The sequence below is a fragment of the Amia ocellicauda genome, chromosome 12 (genome assembly GCF_036373705.1).
Source record: "Amia ocellicauda isolate fAmiCal2 chromosome 12, fAmiCal2.hap1, whole genome shotgun sequence".
In the NCBI taxonomy this organism is placed as follows: domain Eukaryota; kingdom Metazoa; phylum Chordata; class Actinopteri; order Amiiformes; family Amiidae; genus Amia; species Amia ocellicauda.
In genome coordinates this window covers 25,899,778-25,923,631 of record NC_089861.1, presented here as the reverse complement: position 1 = coordinate 25,923,631, position 23,854 = coordinate 25,899,778, and the positions used below count along the sequence as shown (strand labels likewise).

General features: G+C 49.2%; 2 protein-coding genes and 1 non-coding gene across 4 annotated transcripts; all 3 read right to left on the bottom strand.

Moving 5' to 3' along the window:
- Window positions 1-231: 231 nt before the first annotated feature.
- Window positions 232-6,914, bottom strand: calm3b (calmodulin 3b (phosphorylase kinase, delta)). The gene is made up of 6 exons (XM_066719036.1): window positions 6,495-6,914; window positions 4,352-4,382; window positions 3,856-3,999; window positions 3,605-3,711; window positions 3,331-3,466; window positions 232-3,084 (listed from the first exon to the last, which is right to left on the bottom strand). The coding sequence occupies exons 1-6, from the start codon at window positions 6,495-6,497 to the stop codon at window positions 3,056-3,058; spliced, it is 450 nt and encodes a 149-aa protein (XP_066575133.1). The 5' UTR covers window positions 6,498-6,914; the 3' UTR covers window positions 232-3,055.
- A 2,674-nt stretch (window positions 6,915-9,588) lies between these two features.
- Window positions 9,589-14,462, bottom strand: LOC136764736 (amino acid transporter heavy chain SLC3A2). Of its 2 annotated transcripts, none has more exons than XM_066719034.1 (8): window positions 14,362-14,462; window positions 12,663-13,122; window positions 11,611-11,784; window positions 11,401-11,501; window positions 11,148-11,287; window positions 10,512-10,812; window positions 10,314-10,382; window positions 9,589-10,189 (listed from the first exon to the last, which is right to left on the bottom strand). In XM_066719034.1, exons 2-8 carry the CDS (start codon window positions 13,081-13,083, stop codon window positions 9,845-9,847), a joined length of 1,551 nt encoding a protein of 516 aa, XP_066575131.1. In that variant the 5' UTR covers window positions 13,084-13,122; window positions 14,362-14,462; the 3' UTR covers window positions 9,589-9,844. The 2 variants fall into 2 exon arrangements, with proteins under 2 accessions (XP_066575131.1, XP_066575132.1); XM_066719035.1 differs by having other exon boundaries at window positions 12,663-13,203; window positions 14,362-14,431.
- A 9,201-nt stretch (window positions 14,463-23,663) lies between these two features.
- Window positions 23,664-23,854, bottom strand: LOC136765124 (U2 spliceosomal RNA). The gene has a single exon (XR_010821327.1). It is a non-coding gene; the product is annotated as a U2 spliceosomal RNA (small nuclear RNA).

Here is a 23,854-nt window from a genome sequence, read left to right as displayed (position 1 = left end):
TTATTGCAATTCTATAATGCTTTACAATGCTTCATGTATAAACAGTAATTGACCCTGGGTAAGGGTGTCTAATCAATATGACTATTATATAGCAGTCAACTACACTACATAGTGAAGTAAACTATAGTAATATACTGAAGTTACTGTATGTAGTGCAGTGGAGATGTGGTGCAGTACAATGAGGCTGGTGTTTTCCATTGACTGACAGAAAGGAGACAGGTGAAGCAGGTGTAGAAACACAGGTCCAAGAGTTTATTAAAGAACTGAAACGCTACACAAGGTCTGGAATGGAGCGCGTGTGCTCTGTGCTGCCGACAAGGCCTCCGAGAGCAGCGGGGGTGGGGGGGGAAAAGCTGGCAGAATGGAAAAAAAAAAAAAAAAAAAAAAAAAAAAAAAAAAGGGGGGAGGAGGGGCAGGAAGAAGAGAAACCAAACAGAATAATGTTCACAATATCAAAAGGAAAGAGAAGCCATGTAAATGACAGCACGACCGCCTGGCCACCATCCCCAAGTCTTTCACTGCAACTGGCTCTCCTCACAACTGCAGTGTGCCATTAAACATTACATTGTGCAGGATTGGCAAGTCAGATCCTCCACTTCCTTGCGGTTTTTGAACAGTTTTATTTTTTGCAGGTAGGAGGCGCATACGGACAGTGCGGGAGTGGACATCTTGTCAGGCCTGGGGAAAACAGGTCACGGGTGTCACCCCTTATTCCTACGATGGAAGCACACTATGGAAGCACCCACACAGCCGGCCGCCCACCCGCGCCTGTCCTCTCGAGGTGTGCTGGTGCCCTGGCCACAGCCTGACGCTGCCTTACCCGCTGGCTGCAGTGTGGCAGCCTGTCCCCCTGGACAGCGCACCTCCTGGGCAGTAGCGAGCAGGACTGCATGGTGCCACTCCCCAGCCGGGCGCAGCTCTGGGGGGCTGAGGGTATCAGCCTAAGGCACAGCATAGGACTCTTTTGGGCTACAGATGCAGAAGCAACGACCACTTCCCCATCGTAATTTTGTCATTTTTATTTATGAATTAATCTGCAACTCAGAGTGGTGTTGGTGTGTGTGTATGCTGGGGGAGGAGGAAGGAGGGAGGCTAGAGGCAGAGTGCTGAGGCAATGGCAAGTTCTCAAACTTCCCCCCCCCCCCCCCCCCATTTCTTGGTTTTCACTTTTTCTTAAAAAATTAAATAAAAACTAAACATGTTAAACAAACTGGAGTGTCCAGCCCTAGTACTAAACTCCCGTGGCGCTGGCTGGTGCAAGCTTTGGTCCTTGACCTGATTAACAATACTATCTCTAATGATTATAACAAACAGCAGCAGCTCTGCGTTTAAAAAAAAGCCTGGTTATTTGTAGTTCTACTACCAATACTTCATTTAAATCATCAGCCAGGACTGTAACTAACTGGGCTGTTTCCATTTAGGAAAAATCAATTCAGCCGATCTGCAGACGCGCAGCACTCTCACCGGGGCAGACGGGCCTCCTGGCATAGGGCGGAGCTGGCCTTCCTTCTACCAACCTCCCCCCTGAAGGCCAGCCAACCTCCCACTCAATACCACCCCCTGCAGTGTCCGACTGCAGTCACCCCCCCCCCCCACGACGCCACCCAAGCGCCCCTGCATCGCCACCTCCGCTGAACACTGGCGCGAAACACTATGGTGCGCAGGGCGGAAAAAAAATAATAATAATCACCCTCCTACAGCAGGCTTGCTAAGAATGCCCCCATATTAAGCAATTTTAAAAATGTGTAGATTTCTAAAAATCAGCAGAATAACTGGCTGTTGCAGGCCAAACTGCATCGGTCCGTGAACAATGCAGTCCCTCCCCTCTCAGGGGTGGGGCCTCAGCCCACTCCAGCTGTCCAACTTGTCTCTGCACTACAGCTCGCTATGAGCAATTACAGACAGCACAACACAGACAATTAACACACAATCACTAAAAACACTAAAGGGCAGCACAGCCACCTCCTCTCCCCTCCCCTCCCCCTACTGCCCAGTAATGCAATTGCCGACGCTTTCCATTGCAGGAAGCTAAGGGGCTTGTCAGTGCTGCTGTCGACTGGTTTAAGTGCATCTCCCACATCCCCCCCCCCACCCGCCCCACCACTGCCTCTCTGCCCCACCTCCAGCCCCCACCAACCCCCGGCCCGAACTCAGAGCCCGGGCATTTGTATTGAATAGTCGGAATCTACACACACACACACACACACACACACACACACACACACACACACACACACACACACACACACACACACACACACACACACACACACACACACACACACACACACACACACACACACACACACACACACACACACACACACACACACACACACACACACACACACACACACACACACACACACACACACACACACTGCTGACTGGTCGCTGGTTTGGGTTTTTTAAGCTCGATCTAGTTTTTCAGCCCACTGACTCCAGTTTGGACACCTTTCTCCCCCAGTGAGGGACATGAAACAAAACCAGAGTCAGACTGGGACAGGAAGTCAGCTTTGGGAAGCAGTGTATGCCGGGAGCAGCCGTGTCTGACACATACCAGGAAACGGGAAGTGTACGTTTCAGAACAGGGGAGGGAGAACAGAAACCAAAACTAACAAAAACAAATTAACATGCATCTCTCTTGCCTTAAACTTTAAAAAATATTTAGTTATGGTTTGTTTTTGTACATATAGTGATCTTTAAATCTCACAGTCAAGCACTGGTGACAATGGCATGCTTATAGAGACCAAACTAAACTGGAGGGAAAGAAAAGTTCAAAATCATAAAAAAACAAAAGCATGTGTGTTGGGGGCAGGGGGGCCTGAATCAAAGCTGGGTCCATACAGGCCAGGGTGCAGGGGTCGGGGTTACAGAACAGAATGGAAAAAAAAAAAAAAAAAAAGTAAAGAAAAAGGAAGCTGACTGGAGAGGGGGGGGGGGGGGGGGGGGGTAGAAAAAAATAGAAGGGGAGAAAGGAAGGAAGGGGTTGGAAAAAGAAAGTCCATACACTTCTTCACACATGACAATGCCAGGGTCCGTTCGGAGCTGGACATCACTTTGCGGTCATCATCTGTACAAACTCTGCACACAGAGAGGGGGAGGGAAGAGTTAATTATGCACCCGATTATTTTCTTGGATGCAAAATCAGTTTGTATCGGTCAGTCAGTTTGCAGTGTAGTACAGTGTGGATAGTGCAGTGCATCAATGTAGTCTAGTGTGTGTATAGTGCATCAATCTGTACAGTATAGGGTCACTAAAGCGCCAGAGCACTAGTCTTAGTACAGTATAGTGGGTCGATCAGTCCAAGGTGCCCCTCAACACACTGACCTTCGTAGTTGACCTGTCCGTCGCCATCGATGTCGGCTTCTCTGATCATCTCATCCACCTCCTCGTCGGTCAGCTTCTCGCCCAGGTTGGTCATGACGTGGCGCAGCTCAGCTGCACTGATGTAGCCGTTACCGTCCTGAGGACACAGCGCGCGGCAACATCACCACACAGCAAAACTACCGTCACATCCCGATACTAACCTCAACACTACATTCACACATTCCTCAACCCCAAACACTCAACACTACAGCATTAGTTACATCTCCCCCCACACCTTGTCGAAGACTCTGAAGGCCTCTCTGATCTCCTCCTCACTGTCGGTGTCCTTCATCTTCCGCGCCATCATGGTTAGGAACTCAGGGAAGTCAATGGTGCCGTTTCCTGAGAAGGGTCAAAGGTCAAGAGCTAGTGGGCAAGGGTTAGGAACCAAGCTTCCCAGCATCATACTCTCTCCCTGTGTGCATCTCCTCTTTTCAACCCACCCCCCAATCCATCCTTTCCTCCCTCCCTCCCTCCCTCCCTCACCGTCCGCATCCACCTCGTTGATCATGTCCTGCAGCTCAGCCTCAGTGGGGTTCTGCCCCAGTGACCTCATCACAGTGCCCAGCTCCTTCGTGGTGATGGTGCCGTCGCCATCCTTATCGAACAGCGAGAACGCCTCCTTGAACTCTGGAGGGACAGACACAGAGACAGTCAGACCTATCGCCTCTGTACAAGGTTGAAATCACTGTGTGCCTACATTTTTGTCTTTATCAATTAAAGGGTCACTGTCCAGCACAGTTTTCATCCCTCTCTCCCTCTCCCTCCCCAGGACCAGGGCTGCAGACCCTGAGAGTACCTTCTCTCTCCAGCACTTTTAAGATTATTTTCCTTTACATCTCCAGTGACTGACTGATTTGTGCACTCACAGAAGCGTGCAAAAGAGGCCAGCAGAGACGCAGAGCCCTAGTCATAGAAGAGCAAGGACTTGGGCATCATCATTTGTAAGAATAGTAAATAAGGAGCAGATGTATTAACTCACCAGCAATCTGTTCTTCTGTCAGCTGGTCTGCCTGAAAATTGAGAAAAAAAAAAAAAAGTTCTGAAAATGATTTGGAAATTCTCACACTCACTCACACTAACAACGCTGCCTGTTCAGGTTCACAACAGAAGGGCTGTAGTCCCTGGTCAGGGTATCCTAGCTCCACAGCCCTGCCTCTATGCTGCTGGACAGTGGCTCACACATCCCAGCCTGACTATCAGAGCGCGTGACAACCGCTGGGCAACTCCTCTTGCACCCCACCATGAGTCCGGTCTGCATCCCTACCCTTCCACCTCCCCCTGCGGCGTGATGGTGCCCTGGCACAGCCAGGTCAGACCACAGTGATGCTTCCTTCCCCTGTCCACCTGACACCTGGCATGATCTCAGTGGGCTGTGTTGCCAGGTGTCACATATTCCTCAGTGCTGCCAGTCCAGTCAGGCCAGTCCCAGGGTGGGGGGGTAGGGTAAACTGACAACTCCTGCCCTGAAGCGACAGGCAACTACAATGAAAGAGCATAGCCAATCCCCCTCCCCCAAAGGCCAGATGGAGCGAGGGGGAGGGTGGGCGAGCACAGGCCTGCAGAGAGAGACGCCACATCAGTTTGTTTCTCTGAGCAAGGCCCCTCCGCTGCCCAGCAGTGGTCCACCTCCACCATCCCCTCCGACAGACCAGCTGCACTCGCACACTGCTATCCAACAGAAGAGAAGCCGGCTGGGGGAGTGGTCTCCGAGTGTCACCTGCCTACGAGTGGGAGATTACAAGCCCTCCCCATCACAGCTTTACCTTGTGACCCACTTCAACATTAACCCCAATCTAATTCAATCAGACTGTGCGGTTGGATCTGCCCCCCTCCCCCGCCACCACCTCCAGGGTCAGGCAGGGGGACCAGAGCCCTGCTGGAGAGGTCAGGGCACAGGGTCAAAATAACAACAAAACAAATACAATTGGTGACCACATGGTAGTAACTAAGCTCCACGGATTCCTGGGGGGGGGGGGGGGGGTGTTGCTATTGAATAGGGTCATTATCGCTCAGGTACTACATATTAGATTTGACGGGTGAGGGGTGGGGGCGGTCAGTCCAGTGGCATGAAGAGCGAATGAGTTTCTCTACAAGCGTGGGGGGATTCCTGTGTGGGCAAAATACAGTGTACGTGATGTACACCCCCCAGATCAGGGCAGACAGATTCAGACCAAACAGCTGTGCAGCGGCACGAATGCAGAAGAAATTGAGGAGGAAATAAAATAAAAATTGACAGCTAATTCCAATTGCGTGTTTTGGCCTAGATAGAAACGCACGCAATTATGTAACTTAATAGAGAGGAGAGCGCATTCATAAGATGAGAAACTGCATCACGGGTGAAATAACCGGCATCCCTCCTCCTCCTCCTCCTCCTCCTCCTCCAGCGCTGGACGGGCCGCCGCGCCACTGCTCCCGGGTCTCAACCGTCAAATACCCCCCCTCTCTCCTAGAAATGACCCGCCCCCTGCCTAAATATCTCCAATCCATCGCATGTGAGCGGACAGCGGCCGGAGCACCGTCACCCGACCAACAGGCACACGGACCGCCGCCTCGGACCCCAGCCAGAGCGCGTATGTGCAGGGTTTCCGTCATACACCGACACAAGCGTATTGATCTTAGCGCCGCACTGGAGGACAGGGATGATATTGATTAATCCAACACACACACGGACTCAACTGCACTCAATTGCATTGCATTACATAACCCCCCCACCCCCCCCCCCCATCAATGCGTTTCACTCCCATTATAATGAGCCTGATATCATTCACACCATTTTTATCTTACCCCCCCCCACGACATAAACACTAGATCTAGATGTAATTTGGTTATACGCGTTTATTACACCGACTCTCGCAAGGGAACAGGTTACCAGCTGCCACTTTGAAAGCACGCTGGGGTAATAACCCCCACATTCAATGCGATCGGGGGCAAATCCTCAGAGTATAACCACCAAGTTCCCACACCGCACAGAAATGCATGCATTTTATTGCACAGGGGAAGAGCGCTGCAGTCCCAGTTAGTGGTTCACTCCTCGACAATTCGTGGTCGCTCCCCCATATATCCTGCGCTGCGGTTTTACACCGAGCTGCACCCACAGAGCTGCGTGTGTAGTGTGCACTTACCATCTTGACTATTTCTTATTGTCGTGTAGCGCCTCGGTCCTACGTCTACTCCGGCTCCCGCGGCTCTCTCGCTGCCTCCGCGCCCGGCGCTGCTGCTGCTGTGGCTCACTCCCCCCGGGGATCACTCCGCCTGCGCGCTGCGGCTCCGAGCGGGACCTGACACTTCCTAGCAACCCCCGTCGCTACGGTCTCCTTGCGCCTGCTCGGCCAAACAGATGGAAGACGAGAAGTAGTGCGCGACGGTTGGGGGGGGCAGAAGTGGTCAAACAAACGTTGTAAGCAATAAGGACCAATATAGCGCCTCCGTGATAGTTTTAAGAAGTCAAAAATAAAGAAAAGGGCCTTTTTCCGTTTGGTGCCGTTCCACTTTTACTAGTGAATCTCCTTTCACTTTCCTCAACGGCTGGTTGTGTTAGACTCTTCCTGCCGCTGAGGGGCTTTTTATATGTCGCGTCCCGGCTGCTGACCCAGGAAGTGGGTTCTGATTGGTCCACTGCCACCTGCAATGCGTCAGGGAGTCCTCGAGGGGGCGGGGCTTCGGCTGCGGAAGGAATGAACCGCGTGCGCGCGCAGCAGCGGCGGTTGCCAGGGAGACGCAGGAGGGGCCGGTGCGGACGCACGCGAGTAAGTAACACAGACAGGGTGAGCACAGTCCTCGAAAGTAGTGTGTTAGTAATGGTGGCGCTGAAGTCGTAGTTGTTTAGTAGTCGCCTGTATTCAAGGCAACGTGCTTTACCAAACGCCGACGCGCACACTGGTTGCGTTCGTGTAGCGCAGATTCCCGCCGCTCTGCGCAGAGCTGCACAATTCCACCGATCCCATTGGTGGAGCGGCGCAGACGCAGACGAATGCGGTCGGCTGGATTCTGCAGGTGTGCGGAGATCTGCGCGATATTGCAGAACTCAACTGCCTCACTTAAAACATGTTTTTGTTTACATGAATAACCCGTTGAGTTTTGTATTGTATTTGTGTCATTACTTGGCTTTAATCCTTAACTCCACCATTTGGGTCTTTTTTGATTCTGGATGAGCGGGAGCGCCTTTGGGCGAATGAATCAATAAACTGGGGCTCTTGCGCATCACTCTGCATTGCGTGTGTTGGGGGGGCGCTTTGTCTGGAGACTGCAGCACGAAGGACATCTGAGACGTGTTCCCTCTGGTGACCCCCCTACACGCACTGTTCACTGCACTACACTGTTACTACAACACAGCCCCCTATTGTAACAACAGCGTTCTACTTCACTGTTACTACAGCCTCCTATCGCTGCACGGCAATCCTACTATCTGACAACTCGTTCATTTCCAGTGTCAGTCTGGTCACCGCAGCGCCGCTTCCACAGCTCCATCTAGCGGCCACATGTACGAATTACAACAGCATATCCACATGATAACTTGTATTCCATAACATCTTTTTAAATGTTGCTCTACTATCTACAGCAGAGTTCTTGGAGGGTTTGGAAAAGAAACCAGCAGACACTCTGTGCCCCTTCCCCCCAATGAGCTGGGTACCAGAAATCCTTCAATTAAGGGATTTATTAGTGTTCAGGGGTCCATGGGAAGCATAGAGAGGAGGTGGAGGGTGGCGGGGGGGTTTCTGGATTCATTTTAATACAAGTGTATAGAGACACACACACACACCTACCTGTCTACTTTCTGCTCACCTACATACATGCATTACCTAATACCTGGGTGAGTGAATGAGTGGAGAATGTGAGTGAAAGAGTGAGGGTGAGCAAGTGACTGGGTGAGCGAACGGGAGGCTGAGTGAGTGAGAGGGTGAGCGGCTGATGCTGCAGGCTCAAGGTTAGGGATCTCTGGCTGGGCTGCTGCATTGCACCAACGCTGGCACACTGAGGACAATTCTACACTGCTGCAGCACAGAGACGCACTGACTGATACACTGACCAGCATGTCTGTGTGTGTCAGTGTTTGTTAAACCACCTTGGATGAAGCCATCTGTGCGCTGAACAACTTCACACAAGACAAATGTCCCGATGTGTGGGCCGACCTGTCTCCGCAAAGGCAAGAGCTGCTCAGAACCGCCGGTCACTGCGGGGGGTGAAGGTCTCAGCCAGGCCACTGGATCAATAATGAATGCGTCTAGTTAAAGAGCTGCAGACGACACCCAATCTGGCACTGAGATGCAGAGCCCGAGAGATAGCATTGCACACCAACAGCCCAGATCTCCTGTCACTCCCCTGTCACCTCTGACACCCAGAGGGAGAGAGAGAGAGCGAGAGACACTTGGAGAGAGGTGAAAATAGAGAGAGAAAGAGACACTCACAGGAAGAGGCAAAGGTACAAAGAGAGAGAGACTTGAAGAGGCGAAGGGACAGAGAGAGACACAGGAAGATGCAAATGGACACAGAGAATACACCCTGGCAGAGTCTCCCTTCACTGTCAGAAATACGAAGCAGAGACGGATCCTGACAAAGTACAGGCTCAGTGCCCACAGCCTGGCCAGAGAGACGGGCCGACACAGGCAGAGCTGGCTGCCCAGAGAGGAGCGGCGCTGTGTCACTGCCAGACAGGAGAGGTGGACAGAGACTCACTTCCTCCTGCACTGCAGTAAATATGCCCAGATAAAGGACATTCTTTAATAAATGTCCACTCAATCTTTGAGAAAATGGATAAGACAGAAAAAGTCACTTCTCCTCAGGGAGCGATACACAGTCCCCTGCCATAGCCTGAGGGGCACTATGTGACACTCTGCACATGAGAACAGGCTGTAGAGGAATTGTAAATACTAGTTTATGGTGTATATTCTTGTTATTTGCTTGATACATAAATCATTTTTATATTAAGATTACCATATTTTATTTCTAAGATATAATGCATATTGTAATTTTCTCCTTCTACTTTAATACATTTTATAAAGCATTGCAATTTTTTATTTTTTATTTATTCCATACATGTAATCTTTAATTGCTTTGACAACACGGATTTGTTTGTCATGCCAAAGAAGCTCCTTAAATTGAAAAAGAAGTGAGAGCAAGAGGCAAAGGGACAGAGAGAAGAAGTAAACGAAAGGGAAAGAGGCAGACAGATGAGACACACACAGAGAACCAGCACGAGAGAGACACAGGAGGCCAGAGTCCAGTGGTTTCCATTTTTATTATCGCTTATGTGCTGCGCTTTAGTGTGATACAGCTCATATTGTATCCCCTCTCCCCTTTAATGCTGAAGTCACTGATCTACAACACAACACAGCACAGCATAAACCATTTCATTACTTCAAACCCATTAAAAAATAATAATAATAAAACATTAAAAATAAAGTTAAAATAACGGCAGTAGTATTTCACTGGAATGTCTCAGGTGGTGGGGGGGGCGGGGGAGGGGAATGTGCGTTTATGGGGAATAGGGGAATTTGAGCAGCACCGCCTCTCTGGGCTGGAGCTTCAGTTGGTCCAGGCTGAGGGAGTGCCCCGGCTTGTGGCCCGGCTGGGTGCTGAGCAGCAGGGTGGCCTGCGCAGGCACCCGGGGGTCCTTCAGGGGGATGATTACCTCCTGCTGCCCCAGGTTGAGCGCCACCAGGAAGCGCTCGCTCTGGTCCCACTGGCGCAGGAAGGCCCAGGCCTCGCGGCTCGAGTGCAGGGAGTAGAAGTCGCCGTGCTTCAGGGAGCGCTCCTTGCCCCGCAGGTCACTGAGCTCCTTGAAGACACTACGCACAGACTGGCGCCGAGTCCTCTGGGTCTGGGGGGAGAGAGACGGGTCGGTTAGCACACATAATACGGAGAGAAAGATGGAGGGGGAGAGAGAGAGAGAGAGAGAGAGAGAGAAAGAAAGAGAGAGGGAGAGTGTAAATGGGGCAAATCACCTTCAGATCCTCACTGTCAGCCTCTGTTGTCTCGTTGTCCCACACCATCTTGGAAGAGGAGCTGGAGTTCTGGAGGAAGACGGAGAGAGAGGTTGAGATTTTGTGGTGATGTTCACTGTGGCCTATAGAATAATCCACACAGCACCGGTCCCAGCCTGGGACTCAGAGAGGACACACACGGGAGACAGCCGCCCTCACCATGCTGTATAGCCCAATCTCATCCCCGTAGTAGAGGACGGGGGTCCCGGGGAGGGTGAGCAGCAGCAGCTGGGCCAGTGTCTCCGAGCCCCCGGCCCCCCGCAGGGTGGAGTTGCGCCCCAGGCTCCAGCCCAGCCGTGTCTGGTTCTGCTCGGCCAGGAGGGTCTGCACCACTGAGGCCAGTTCGGTGCCGCTGTCCACCCCATCCAGAACTTTAGAGAGCAGAAGGTCCACCCCAGACTGGTTCTGAAGGGCACGGACTTCAGAGGGGACATGTTTCCGAGTCACCCCAATCACAATCCTATAGAGGAGGGGACACAGAGAGAAAGATGCCACTTAAATCTGTTGAACAGTTCTATTGTATTGTAGTCTGAACTAGGGTTGAATACAATGACTTTGAAAGAGACAGAGATAAATACAGAAAAAGAGAGAGAGAGAGAGAGAGAACAAACCACCTTGAATTGTGAGATGAGAGAACATGGTCCTGAACTGTAATTGAGACACTGCTACACCATCACCACTAGAGGGAGTGTTTCAAGTGCTTATGATTTCTAAGGTGGGTGTTCTACAGCCACAAGGGGGCAGCACATTAAAAGGTTTGATGTACAGCCTTGAGCAAGAGAGAGAGACTCTTACTTCTCGTCAGTCTCCGTGTCGTTCTCCTTGGTCTTGTTGATCAGATTCTGCAGCAATGTGGGAGCCGTCTCCACTAGCTGCTCCAGCCCCCTCAGCTGGAAGCCGCTGATGCCCTTCTGCAGCCAGAACTCCACAGCTGCCTGCAGCAGACAGGACACACTGGTCAACACACGCAACTGGGAGAGCTGGGGACGGGCGTACTCAGCAGGGCAGCTCACTGTGGGAGAGGCTACCGAGTCGAACTTATTTTTACCTTCATCATGTCTTGGGTGTTAGGATGCTTCAGGAATGCGTCGCTGTACCAGGGGTTGTCTCCGTTGTAGTTGGGAGTCAGGTCCAAGACTACTGGGATATCTGGGGAAGAGACGAGTGAAGAGAGAGAGCAAAAACTTTCAAAAAAAAGTTCATAAGACGTGTCGTTCCCCCCCACACACCCGCACAAAAAAGATGGAAAGGGACTCACTCTTCTTCTTGGCCTTTTCCAGCAGGGTGTCCAGGTCCTCCATGTAGCCCAGGGTCCGGCTCACCTCCTGCAGCTGCAGCACTTTCTCCTGGTCGGCGGGCGCATGGTGGATGGGCCCCAGCACCAGCCCTTTCACCTTCAGCTGGTTCACACTGTCGATGTGCGCGTCTGCTCCTGAGGGGGAGGAAGAGGGACAGGAGCAATCAGTGTCCCCTGCCGTGCTATATTCTTAATTTCCCCTCCCCAGTCCACACCTGCCCCCCACGCTACTTGTGCTGAATATTACCCATCACTTTCACCATCTTTATTCAACACTGTACTTAATACTTCCCCAAAATAATACATTGAATACAAATCTAAAGAAGCCTTGGGGAGGGGGGGGACTGATCCAGAATTCCAGAAGTGGGGAGGAATAACAAACAGAGAGAAGGAATGACCAGAAACAATCTGAAAGGGAAATGAAAGCAGCTGTCTGAAGGAGGGGGGTGGCGCTCAGCTGATCCACAGAGCATGTGAACACAAACACTCCTGACCTTTCCCCCACTTCCCTCCCCTGCTCCCCACAGGGCTGTGCTGTATTCTGCTCTAGTGTGCGTTGTAGCACTGTAGCATAGTGTGCTGTAGTGGTGTGTTGTGCTGTAGTGTAGTGGAGTGTGTTGTGCTGACTGGGGCATTTCTTTAGGGAGAGGAAGGCGAGAAGGGGGGGAGAGGAAGGCGAGAAGGAGAGGGGGAGGGCGGGGGAACCGGTTTGCACCAGCTGAGAAAGCAGTTGTTGCCTCAGGGAGTCACATGGCCGAGCTGCCTGTGTACTCAGCACTTCAGAACAGCGTGTGCCCTCTTCCCAGCTCAGACACTACAAACAGCCATCTGGAGGGGGGTGACCAAGACAGGTCTTGCAGAATACTACTTTAAAAATTAAGTCTCTCTCTCTCTCTCTCTCTCTCTCTCTCTCTCTCTCTCTCTCTCTCTCTCTCTCCTACACAGTTACTACAACACAGCCACCTATTGTAACAGCACTGTTCTACTACACTGTTTCTACAGGCATCCCTCACCTTTCAGGCCCGTCTCCGAGAAGGCCTCCACGTCGTCAACGGTGTACAGCGGCCCCTCGTTCCACCAGCTGAGGGGGGGCAGGGGCTGGCAGCGGGGCGCCTGCACAATGATGGCGATGGCCCCGGCCAGCATGCCCACCCAGCCCAGCCAGAAGAGCAGCAGCAGGGCCCAGCGCGTGCGCACCCAGGCCGGGGTGCCCGCCACCTTCAGCAGCTCCTCCTTGGACAGGCCCGTGAACTTGGGCTCCGCCTCCTCGGGCACCTTGACCTTCACGCAGCCGTTCTTCTCCCCCCCGGCCGACGTGGGAGACCCGGCCTCTCCCGCCACGCCGTCTCCCGCCCCAGTCATGGGCTGCTTCTCCTGCTCCAGCTCGTTCAGCTCCACCTCCTTCATGTCCACCTCGGTGGCGTCGGTGCTCATGGTGCTCGGCAGTGGGTGTTCACCTTCCGGCTTCTTCTCCTAGTGCGAGAGAGGTTGAGAATGCCGTTTTGATTGTTTTAGAAAGAGCGCATTTAAAACCTTTCCCGTTTGCTTTGCCTCCTGAAACAAAAGATGGGAGGATGATAGAGAAAACAAACAATCACTGCGATACTGAATGGCTTCCACAATCAGCCGTAGGACATTGACTGAGTGGAGCCAATCCATGACTCGTCTGGGAGACGATAATGAGAAAATGAATGCAGGGCAATACAAATGCCTGCAGGCTAGTCCTCGCTAAAACAAATAACAAAACCACATTTTTCGCAAACGGGGCTGAGAGGCTGTGGTGCAACTGAGCAATAAAACCGGTCTGACAAAACAGGAGCAATTCATTTCTGCGTTGCATCAGCTGCTGCTATCGGCGATCTGGGTGCAGACCAGGCATGCGCAGGTGAGCCCGGCTACTCCGAGAATGAATGGATTGAAAACGATACACGAGGATAAAGCGATCCGCAACTACAAACTGTGACCTGTATTGTACAACATAAATAAACAAATAAAAATCAACTGCTATCGAAATTCAGTATATGAAAAAGTGAATTTCTTCATAAAAATGTCCCAACCTTAATCGTAGCCGTGCCCTATCTAGTAATCATTCAAAATGACGTTTTATTGTAAAAGATCACATTAAAATGTATTTAAAATACACAATTAATTTGACAGTTCTAGAACGCGAAGCAATCGAATGAATCTCCGCGTGGCCGCAGCCGGTTCCTTGCAGTTGCGTCATCCCGCGGTGACGTAAAAACATCACGGCTAAATAAACTAAACTGAATTAAATACAGTCCGCACACTGCACGTACAAATGTGATCAAACGTACGACAGGTTTAGGCGCCATAAATAACTAGTTACAATAACGTAGTAAAACAACATAACCAGTTGCCTAAATGTAGTGATGTAGAGAGATGACCTAGTTTCTTTCCACGCAGAACACGCGTCTGAGCCTCCGGTATTTCACAGAAGGGATCAAACGTAAATGTTACATTTTACAGTCGAGTGGCGTCACATGTGATGATTAGTATTGGGTCAAGTCGTTGTCTGGGGAAGATGGACCGAATTCCCTAAAAAAAATCATCTCCATCTCTGTGTTATGGTGCCCAGCAAGACCGGCATCCACGTTTTGGCATAAAACAGTGTAGTAACATCCAGGCTGTAGCAGTGTGTCTGCCTCTTCGTCAGCCGGCTGTATAAGCGCACAGGCTTAATATGAATATTACCTGTATCGTTCACGGCGCCGCGCTGAAAGCCGCAGTCCGGTGCAATGGCGCTTGTCAGAGAGTGTCTGAGGTGGAATTAGCGCACATGCGCATTTATACTGCCGGCGTCTTCAGCCTGCGCGACGTCATGGGGGCATTTAAGATGGCGCTGTCCTGATGGGGCGAGAATGAACCTAACGCTTTGTAAACGCGCCGTGTCTCCTGTCACACATACCAGACGTTTGTGTTGTTATCGTGCGTTTTTAATTTTATTTTTAAAAAATACACAACAAATAAACGTTGTATGTAGGTTTCTAGGCCCGTACAGGAAGATCAAGTCCTCCTTAAACCGCCCCCCTCGGCTGTGGTAGAAAATGGAGCCGGCCCCCGGCGTGCAGGGAATGTGTGCAAACGGATCTCACTGTGCCCTAGGATTAGAGACAGGGGGAGAACATGTACACCCAAATATAAGACCCCTGGTGCTTTTAGTGCATTTAAAACCCATATCAAGTAACACGAATCAACATTTTAAAACAAACAAGACATTTAAACCAATTCGTTTCCTCTACCATTTGGAAGGATGTATATTTCAGATACAGACAAGGCCAGTACTGTTACAATAGGGGTCTGTAGTAACAGTGTAGAGTCCTGTATCTTTATTAACTAGTTTTACATCAGCATGTTGCAGCTGGTCATTATCTCAACAGCAAAGTACACTCTGAGCATCTCAGGGCAACTGTTCAGGGTCAGAGATAAGAAAAGGCTCCAAGCTGGCAAGGGTGGGTCTGTCTCTCTCTCTCTCTCACACACACACCAGTACTGCAGCTGGGGTGTCCGACAGGGAGGCCCACTCTTCACTCCAGGTGCCCTGTACCACTGTGGGGGGCAGCCATGGGTGATTACCAGAGTTACCCGTCACACAGCACCAGCCAGCTTAGACTTGCGCCCAGCAGCTCGCAAAAAGCACCACCTCCCTACCTGAATTTTCATGAAGTAAAATATGGTGCACTGGCTTCAATGCTTGTGACTATACCACTCTCACACACACAATCACTCTCACAAACAAGGATATCTCACACACTACTGCGTGACGGCAGGCCGATGGCCTGAACTGCTGCTGTGAAGTAACAATTTTTTCATTCATTCACATCAGGCCAAGTGTGCAGTCATGCGTGTGTATGTATGTATTAATTCATGTGTATGTATTCATTCACATTGGGTTAGAGAGAGACACAGGGCCCCTGGCTGCTCACTTCAGCTGCTGTTGTTAGGGTAGTTATTTATGTGTGTATTTATTTATTTATTTATTTATTTATTTATTATATCTTAGCAGCAATACCTGTTTTTTTATTAACAGACCCAGGATGAAAACAAGTTATAAAACAGCATCTGGGCATCCCCCACCCCTCCCTGAACACACGCCAGGAGTCCTGCCAGCGATCATTGAAAAACAAATCTGCAGCGCCGTAGCATTGCATTACCCCGTCTCAGACAAACACTAACCCCCCTTCTCCGTGTGAAGTCTAAACGTTTCTATCATCTCTCCACATGAATCTGGGGCCCACGGCCGGGGTGTGTGCACGTGTAGCATGACACTACAGAGCCTGTTCCCCAACATGCATGACTGGGGATGGGGAGAGCAGGGGATCCCTTCGATTACAGCAAAGCAGTGGAGGGCACCTGTGACGATGGGACTGACAGAGCCGTATTGATCACCAACATTTTGTCCGCTCCGGTCAGTTCCAGGGCTAGAATTGTATTTTTTCCATTTATTTTTTCTATCTGCCCCTGCGGCACAGTGGGGGTTAAAACCAGACTTGTTTTGGATTCCTTGCTCTCCTCCCTCCTCCCCTTCCACTTTTTAAGAAGGAGAGCACATGGAAACTTGTTTACAGTCCCACCCCACCTCCCTCCTCCGGTTTCCATTCCAGGAAATTTGGGTTCAGCGAGAGGCAGATCACAGCACTGCAAAACAAACAGGGGAAGAGGGAGCAGCGACAGCAGAGGAAAGACAGAGAGGGGTGCATGTGTATGTGTATGAGTGTCATTGAGTGTGTGCACGTGTGAGTGCGAGTGTGTCACCGTGTGTCTGTCTGTTTGTTCGCTGTCCCCTGTCCCTCTGAACTGCATCCAGCCCCTCAGGTTGATGTTCTGGTGTTGTGTTGGTGTGTATTGTTCTGTGCTCTCTGGCTCAGAGATGTCTGTTTGTTCTCTCTGCAGGCCTCCCCCCACCCCCAACAGCGGACAGGAAGCAGAGCCACAGGGCATCAAATGAGCTTCAACATTATTATCATTATTATTTCAGACCGACCTCAAACCAACAGCGCCCCTCACCCCCTACTATCACGGTATCCTGTCTCTATCCCCCCCTGACTGTCTGCCTCTCTTTCGCTCTTTCAGATTTGGATCACCTGAGAGTTACTCAAAAGACACAGGCTATTTTATCAGCCTAGCAGCACCTTCTCCATGAAGAGTTTCAGCTGCTCCCATCAGGGCACATTTGGCTCTCCTAGGTGTGAAACTGATAGGTTCAGGAAATAATTTGTCCCTTCAGCCACCGAGTTAAGAATAAACTCAGCTTAGTTACATGTATTGCATTTCCTTGGTTGCCTGTATCGATTGATGATGGATTGTAGTCCATTCTGATCCGATTGTACAGATTTTTGATGGTCATGCTTAATGATGATGTTATCATCTGTTAATTATCAGTTTGCTTTTGTTGTATTGTGCTGGTATGTTCCAAGTGATTGAATGTTGTATGGTTTCTTTGGTTTTGAATACAGTAAACAATAAAAAAAAAATTAAAACACAATCAAAAACAAATCACCCCTTGGGGACATTAAAGACATTCTGCAGAGACGCACACAGAGCTCTCTGTCTCCAGTCTGCTCTCTGGTATTCATCTCATCCCCACCCTCCGACAGTGTGAAGAATCACAGCTGACCATTACATAACCTCCTCACACACTCCCTCCCTCTCCCTCACCCTTTAACCATCCAGTCCTGTACTACACTGCACTGTATATTGCATTACACTATAGTACTCTATACCAGTGGTATTGTAGTTTCTATAATGAGCAGCACTGAGACTCCTGCCTGGCTACCTGCAAACAAACCCCACAACACTCACGCTCACACACTCTCAGACACACAGCCTGCCTCACAACATCCCACAGACACTGGTCTGCTCAATGTGGACTGTCAGTCCAATCTTCCTCCTCCACTGATTCTCACTCTCCTTGCTTCTCTCTTTCTCTCCCCCGCTGCCCCTCTCTGCTTAGTTCTGGGTGGACAGACTCTTTGATCTCAGCTTAGCGCAGCAGTTTTCCTTCCCTGTGAACAGAACAATGGTCGGCTCTGTCTCCGGGCCAACAGCGCAGTGGGTGTGGCCTGTGTGGTCAGTGTGTGCTCAGACTGTAAAGAGGTCGGCCCCGGAGCCACTGTCCCAGCACCCTCCCCTCTGCATTCAGAGGAGCTGCATCCGCCTAGCCTGTTCATTGCATTTTATTATTTATTAATTTGTTTAATACATTTTCATCCTATTTGGAAGTAGGGAGGCGACACACATGTGAAACACAGAATCACACAGGCACAGACAGGAGTCACACAGGGACCCGAAACTTGTGCGAACTGGCTCCGTCAGCACATTCCTCGCAGCTCTTATCAGGCAACCCCACACTTTCTGCTGAGGCAGCCGTGGGGGTTAAACATTAACCACCCCTTCCTCCGAGAAGCCACAGACTCTTATCACCCCCCACTTACCCAGCTCCCGGTTGCTACTGCTAACCTGCGCCACTCGGGCCCTGGCTTACAGCCCGGGACAACCTGTACATGAGGGACCGGCCCTTCTACCTGACGATGTGTGTCAATGCTCTGGCAACACTGGTGTAAACTGGTCATAACAAAGAAGCTCCTTTTGAATTCAAAATTCAAAATTCTGTCCCTGTTGGAGTCCCGCAATGAGGGGGACGAGGAGGAGGAGGAGGATCCAGAGATCACCACCACTGAACTCTCCCAGGTGATAAAGAGTCTTAACTCTGGAAGGACACCGGGTCCCGATGGGATCCCTGCTGAGTTCTATAAGATCTTTTGGGAGGTGCTTAAAGAAGATCTGGCCCAGGTCTTGGGGTCGATGTACAGAGAGGGTAGATTGGCCCCTTCTATGAAGAAGAGTATCCTCTCCCTTCTTCACAAGAAGGGAGACCAAAAAGATCTGAGGAACTGGCGGCCGGTCAGCCTCCTGTGCACCGACTACAAGATACTGGCCAAAGCACTGACGCTCCGGCTGCAGCGGCCACTCCCTCAAGTCGTGGGTCCCGACCAGGTCTGTGGTGCCCGGGGGAGATCGGCGGCCGACAACGCCATGCTGCTCAGGGATGTCGTGGCCTACTCGAACGAGAGAGGGCTTCCCCTGGTCCTAATCAGCTTGGACCAGGAGAAAGCCTTCGACAGAGTGGGCCACGAATACCTGCAGCTTGTCATGGAGAGGATGGGTCTCGCTCTTGGCCTGAGGAAATGGGTTAAGATCATTTACAGCGGTCTAAGCAGCAGGGTCCTTGTGAACCGCCACCTGACCGAACCATTTCCGGTCAGGTCGGGGGTCCGGCAGGGTTGTCCCCTGTCGGCCCTGCTGTACGTCCTCTGTCTGGAGCCGTTCATGCAGGCGATCCGCCGGGACGTCCGGGTGACAGGTTTCCATCTCCCGGGTTCCGGCGGAGAGCAACTGAAGGCCCTGGCCTACATGGACGACGTGGCCGTGGTTTGCACGGACGCTCTGTCCGTGGCCAGGGTCGAGGAACTGCTGGACGGCTTCTGCAGGGCGACGGGGGCCGCTGTCAACAAGGCCAAGAGCGAGGTCTACCTCTCCAGGGCATGGCCTGTCGGCCGGGGCCCGCCGACCGTGTTCCCTGTGAAGCCGTTTATCAAGGTTCTGGGGATCACGATCGACGGGACCAACACGGGCACCCGGAGCTGGGAGGAGGCCATATCTAAGGTCCAAAAGAAGATCCACGGCTGGAGCACAAGGACCTTGACGATGGCTGGTAAGGTGCTGGTCGTAAAGGCCATCCTCTTCCCGATACTCCTCTAAGTAGGAATGATCTTCCCCACAGACAAGGTCATCGCAAAACTAGTGACCCGAATTATATTTCAGTTTGTCTGGGGGAGCAAAATGGAGAGGCTGAAGAGAGTGCAGATGGTGAAGGGTACCCTGGATGGAGGCAGGGGGGTCCCGGACGTTGTGCGGCTGATAAAGGCGCAGGGGCTGGCCTATGTGGTCAAGAACATCCAGGCTGCTGGCAAGAAAGAGAGTTTTATGAACCGCTTTTATTTTGCCAGCAGCCTGAGACCATTCGGCCTCTGCGCTATGGATAACACCAGGCCGCACTCGTGGGATCCCCCGCCGTTCTACGGGGCGCTCCGAGCCTTTGCGCTCGAAGTAGGCCTCCATAAAGTCGTGCTGGCCTCCTGGGATTATAAGACCATCTGTAGCCAGATGATATCTACCCAGGAGACCAGCCGGATAGAAGATTTCCCTCCCGAAACCTGCCGGTATATCTGGACTAACGCTACGCACGTTTGCCTCACAAATACGCAGAAAGATGTCTCCTGGATGGCTGTGAGTCGGTGTCTCCCCACCCGAGTGTTCATGCACAGAAGGCGCATAGCTCCTTATGACACCTGCCCCTATAAGGGTAGCCTGGGGAAGGAGACGGAGGCTCATATCTTTAGGGATTGCCCCTCCGCCCACAGGGTCTGGCTCCTGTTTTTCCCGTTCCTCCGCAGGTTTGCCGTTCCTGTGTGGATGACGCCCAGCGGATCCTCTATGGCCCTGCCAAAGGAATAACATCTCCCTCCCTGAGGTGCTGGTGGCGTGTCGTCTGCGCAGTGAAGCAGGCCCTGTGGGAGGGACGGAATATCTGTCTATTCAATAAGCAGGAGCTGGACCCGATTGTCATCGCGCAGAGGGGCATGGTGCTTGTGAGGGACTACGTCAATCTGGAGGTCCATCAGAGGGGCAAGAAGGAAGCCTATAAGAACTGGCACATACAAGATCTGGGGGAGCTCAGAATCCCATGATGGGACCCACCTCCGGGGACGGTCATCTCCCCCTGCTGGAGCCCGAGTCCAAGATCTTTTAACTATGTTATGAATGATTGATTTTAAAATGACTTTTAAAAATGAATTTTAACTGTTTTTAAAGATTTAGTTGTTTTTAAAACACTAGTTGTTTGGGTTTTTTTTGGTTTAGTTTTGTTCTATTTATTTGTCAAATACATTGACCGTTTTGGATTTAATTTTCATTTTAAATGCATTGGACCGTTTTGGTTTGTTTTTTATTTTTTCCTTTTTAATTGTTTCTTTATTTTGTCCAGTGCATTTTCAGTTATTTTCAATTTATTTGACTTTTATGTTGGTAGCAGTTTGCTTTAATCATGTTTGTTTTGTTGTTTTGGGCACTTGTTTATTTGAAGTTTAGTATTTTGTTTTTGTTAAATCACAAAGATTTTAAAAATTTTAAGTGATTTTAAGAATTAATTTAAAAAAAAATTTTAATCACAAGTATTAAAATTTTGAATGTTTTTATTTGTAAAATGTAAAATACTTTCACTTAATAAACAGTATTTTGAATTCAAAATGCCACACATCACAGAGCAGAGTAATACAAAATACAATACAAAGCCTTCCAGCACAGAACAGAGGAGGAGGACACAATTAAATGTCCTCTGCTGGACAGTACACCTAACTGCAGCCCTAACCAAACATCTCCAGCATTCCAGTTCAACACCAAAAAACTTAATCCACTAACAATGTGCTTCAGTATACAATTTCATAAGCTAGGATTCCATCCACTTATCAAACATGTTTTGTGCGACAATTCCTAAGATCGCATACAAAGTATATGCACATTTTACAAGCCAAGGTGCGTTTCTATCCAAACTAACATTTAAATTTTGACATTCCCTGCAAAAGCACTTTGCCACATGCGTTCTGTATTGTCAAATAAAAATGCTGAATATTTCCATTGTTGATTTCACCTAAATGTTTTCTTGCGCATATTAATATTGTCGACACACTTTGACCTGTAGTCTACCTCTGATTGCTGGACAGCTAGCCACAATATGTAGAATGTATTAATATTGGGCAAGCTGTCATAATTTTGACGTGTCAGTCGATCGCTACAGTTCCCGTCATCTTCCGAAGACGACAGCACAGTAATACTTTGCCAGATCATGATTATTATTAATATGATAATTATTTATTACTTAGCAGACGCACTTGTCCAGGGTGACTTACAAAATATGAGAGCAATACAAAGTGCAATAATACAGTGCAGTTGAAGGCAAAATACATTTTACGAATTCCAATGTACACAAGGGTATACATGATGTACAGTAAACTATATAAGGTCTTACATCCTAAAAAGCTGAGGAGTGCAGACAAGATGTTAAGTCACAGTGAAGGGCCAAGGGAAAGGGGGAATAGGGGAAATCAAAGTAAACAATATGAGTGCTAGTAAAGCAAAGCATGACAAAATGTTGTATAGGGGAAGTGACCCGATTAAGCCCACCAAAATAGTTTTACATGTTTTCTTATAAATCTATGAATTTCATCCCAATAAAGTGGGTATTAAATCAAATATTAATCTCTCATCTAAACACCTGTGGTAGATTTTATCATTTTGGCTCACAGGGAATATTCTAATGCTCTCAAAGCCATCGATGTTTTCTGGCTTGAGAGCCGTGGAAAGCACATCAAGTTTTGCAGGGAATTCCTCCTTTCAAATTTTGTCCCTGCTAACAAGGGGAAATGCAGCAGAGTTATTTTCCTACATGGCCACCAATCGGCATCAGGTCAATATGGCAAGAAATTACTATATCAGCTATTGGCCGATTGCTTTAAAATGGCCGATATTTCTGACCGATATTTCTCTCTGATGGTGTGGCTTTTATTGTGTCTAAGCATCTGATTTGTTCTATTCTACTTGTGTAGTTTTAACAAATATGAGTGACACACACGAACTGCAATGCAGTACAACATATCACATTATTTTTACATGTGTACCCATTTAAACAGCTGGGCATGTACTGGAGCAATCTAAGTAAAGTACCTTGCTTAAGGGTACAAGATACAATGGGTTCTGGGCTTAGTGGCCTTAGAACAACAGTGGTCCATGGGAAATTAACCTTAATAATTGTGTATAGAGTTAATGCAAACATGTAATATCTTTATAATAAAATACATTATTCTTTACAACTTAGACCATGTTTATTATTGTTGGTAGAACAAATCAAATAATGATTCTGCTTTCAAGCTATGTGCTAATAGGCTTTTCAGGGGAGCTGTTCCTTTTAAGCCCATGTGACAAAAACAATTTTAAGATTATAATACTTGATCTAAAGAAGCTTCTGAAATGTTTTGATTTACTATGGTCATCAACAGTTTCTCTGTCTGTGTGAGCATCATTCTGCTCCAGAAACTCATGAAATCTATATATAAAATACATAATTAAGAGATTAAAAATCAAATGAAACCTTATATGATGAATTTGCTTGGTATTTAAAAGCACTATTTTGTAATTCCTATCAATATTCACCAAGTTTGGTCACCAAATTCCAGAAACATTGATCCTTGGGAGGGCCACTCATAAAGCAAGGTTCTAGGGTGACTTCTAAAAAAGGCTGCTGCACAGTGGCAGCACAAAATCATACATAACTCAAGAACAACACATGTGACAGGCTCCAAATAAAAAGTAACATGACAGTATTAGCTTTGCTGTGAAACAGGGAATCCTTTTAATATTTCCGGTCTTTTTTGTAATTCAAAATGAGGGCAAGTGGGCTTATATGGTACATGGGCTTCATTGGGTCACTTCCCCCAAGTGCTATCTTACAAGAAAATAAATTACTATATTACAAGTACTGTCTGAAGAGATGCGTCTTAATTAACGCCAGAAGGAGGTCAAGGACTCTGCTGTTTTGACTTCAGTGGGCAGGTCGTTCCACCATTTAGGGGCCAGAGATGAGAAGGAGCGGCTCTGGAGGAAGGAGAGTGGAGAGGAGGCAGAGTTAGTCTTCTGGCACTGGAGGAGCGCAGTGGTCTGGAGAGTCTGAAAGTAAGTCGGTACAGTGATATTATAAGGTAATATACGGTTTCCATCAAGCCTGTCTAAATTGTTTTTATTCAACAGATCAGCAAAAAGCCTGGGCCAGTAATGTGGGAAGAAAAAAATAAACACTTATTATAAACAGTAATACACCTCGTAAGGAAACACTATCCTAATTATCACGATGTTCAGTCTGTCGTTAAACCAGCTCGTTCCCCGGGGGGTGCACCGTTCCTGGAGACACTGCAATACCAGGCCGATGCGTGGAGTGGGCGGAGCAAGCCCCTATCCCATCTCCCTGCGCCAAAAATCAATTTAATATATGGTCCCCATATAGGGGACGTATCAGATATTAAACTGATAAGAACAGATACTACACTTGATCTTAGCCAAAAGGCCGAGAAGCGAT

Coding starts and splice junctions, on each gene's coding strand:
- calm3b (XM_066719036.1), bottom strand. Junction 4,000..4,351: donor GACAGAAGAACAGATTGCTG/GTGAGTTAATAC, acceptor CTGTCCCTCCAG/AGTTCAAGGAGGCGTTCTCG. Junction 3,085..3,330: donor CGGACAGGTCAACTACGAAG/GTCAGTGTGTTG, acceptor CTCTGTGTGCAG/AGTTTGTACAGATGATGACC.
- LOC136764736 (XM_066719034.1), bottom strand. CDS start 13,083: ATGAGCACCGACGCCACCGAGGTGGACATGAAGGAGGTGGAGCTGAAC. Junction 11,288..11,400: donor ACACCCAAGACATGATGAAG/GTAAAAATAAGT, acceptor TGTCTGCTGCAG/GCAGCTGTGGAGTTCTGGCT. Junction 10,190..10,313: donor CTGACAGTGAGGATCTGAAG/GTGATTTGCCCC, acceptor CTCTCCCCCCAG/ACCCAGAGGACTCGGCGCCA.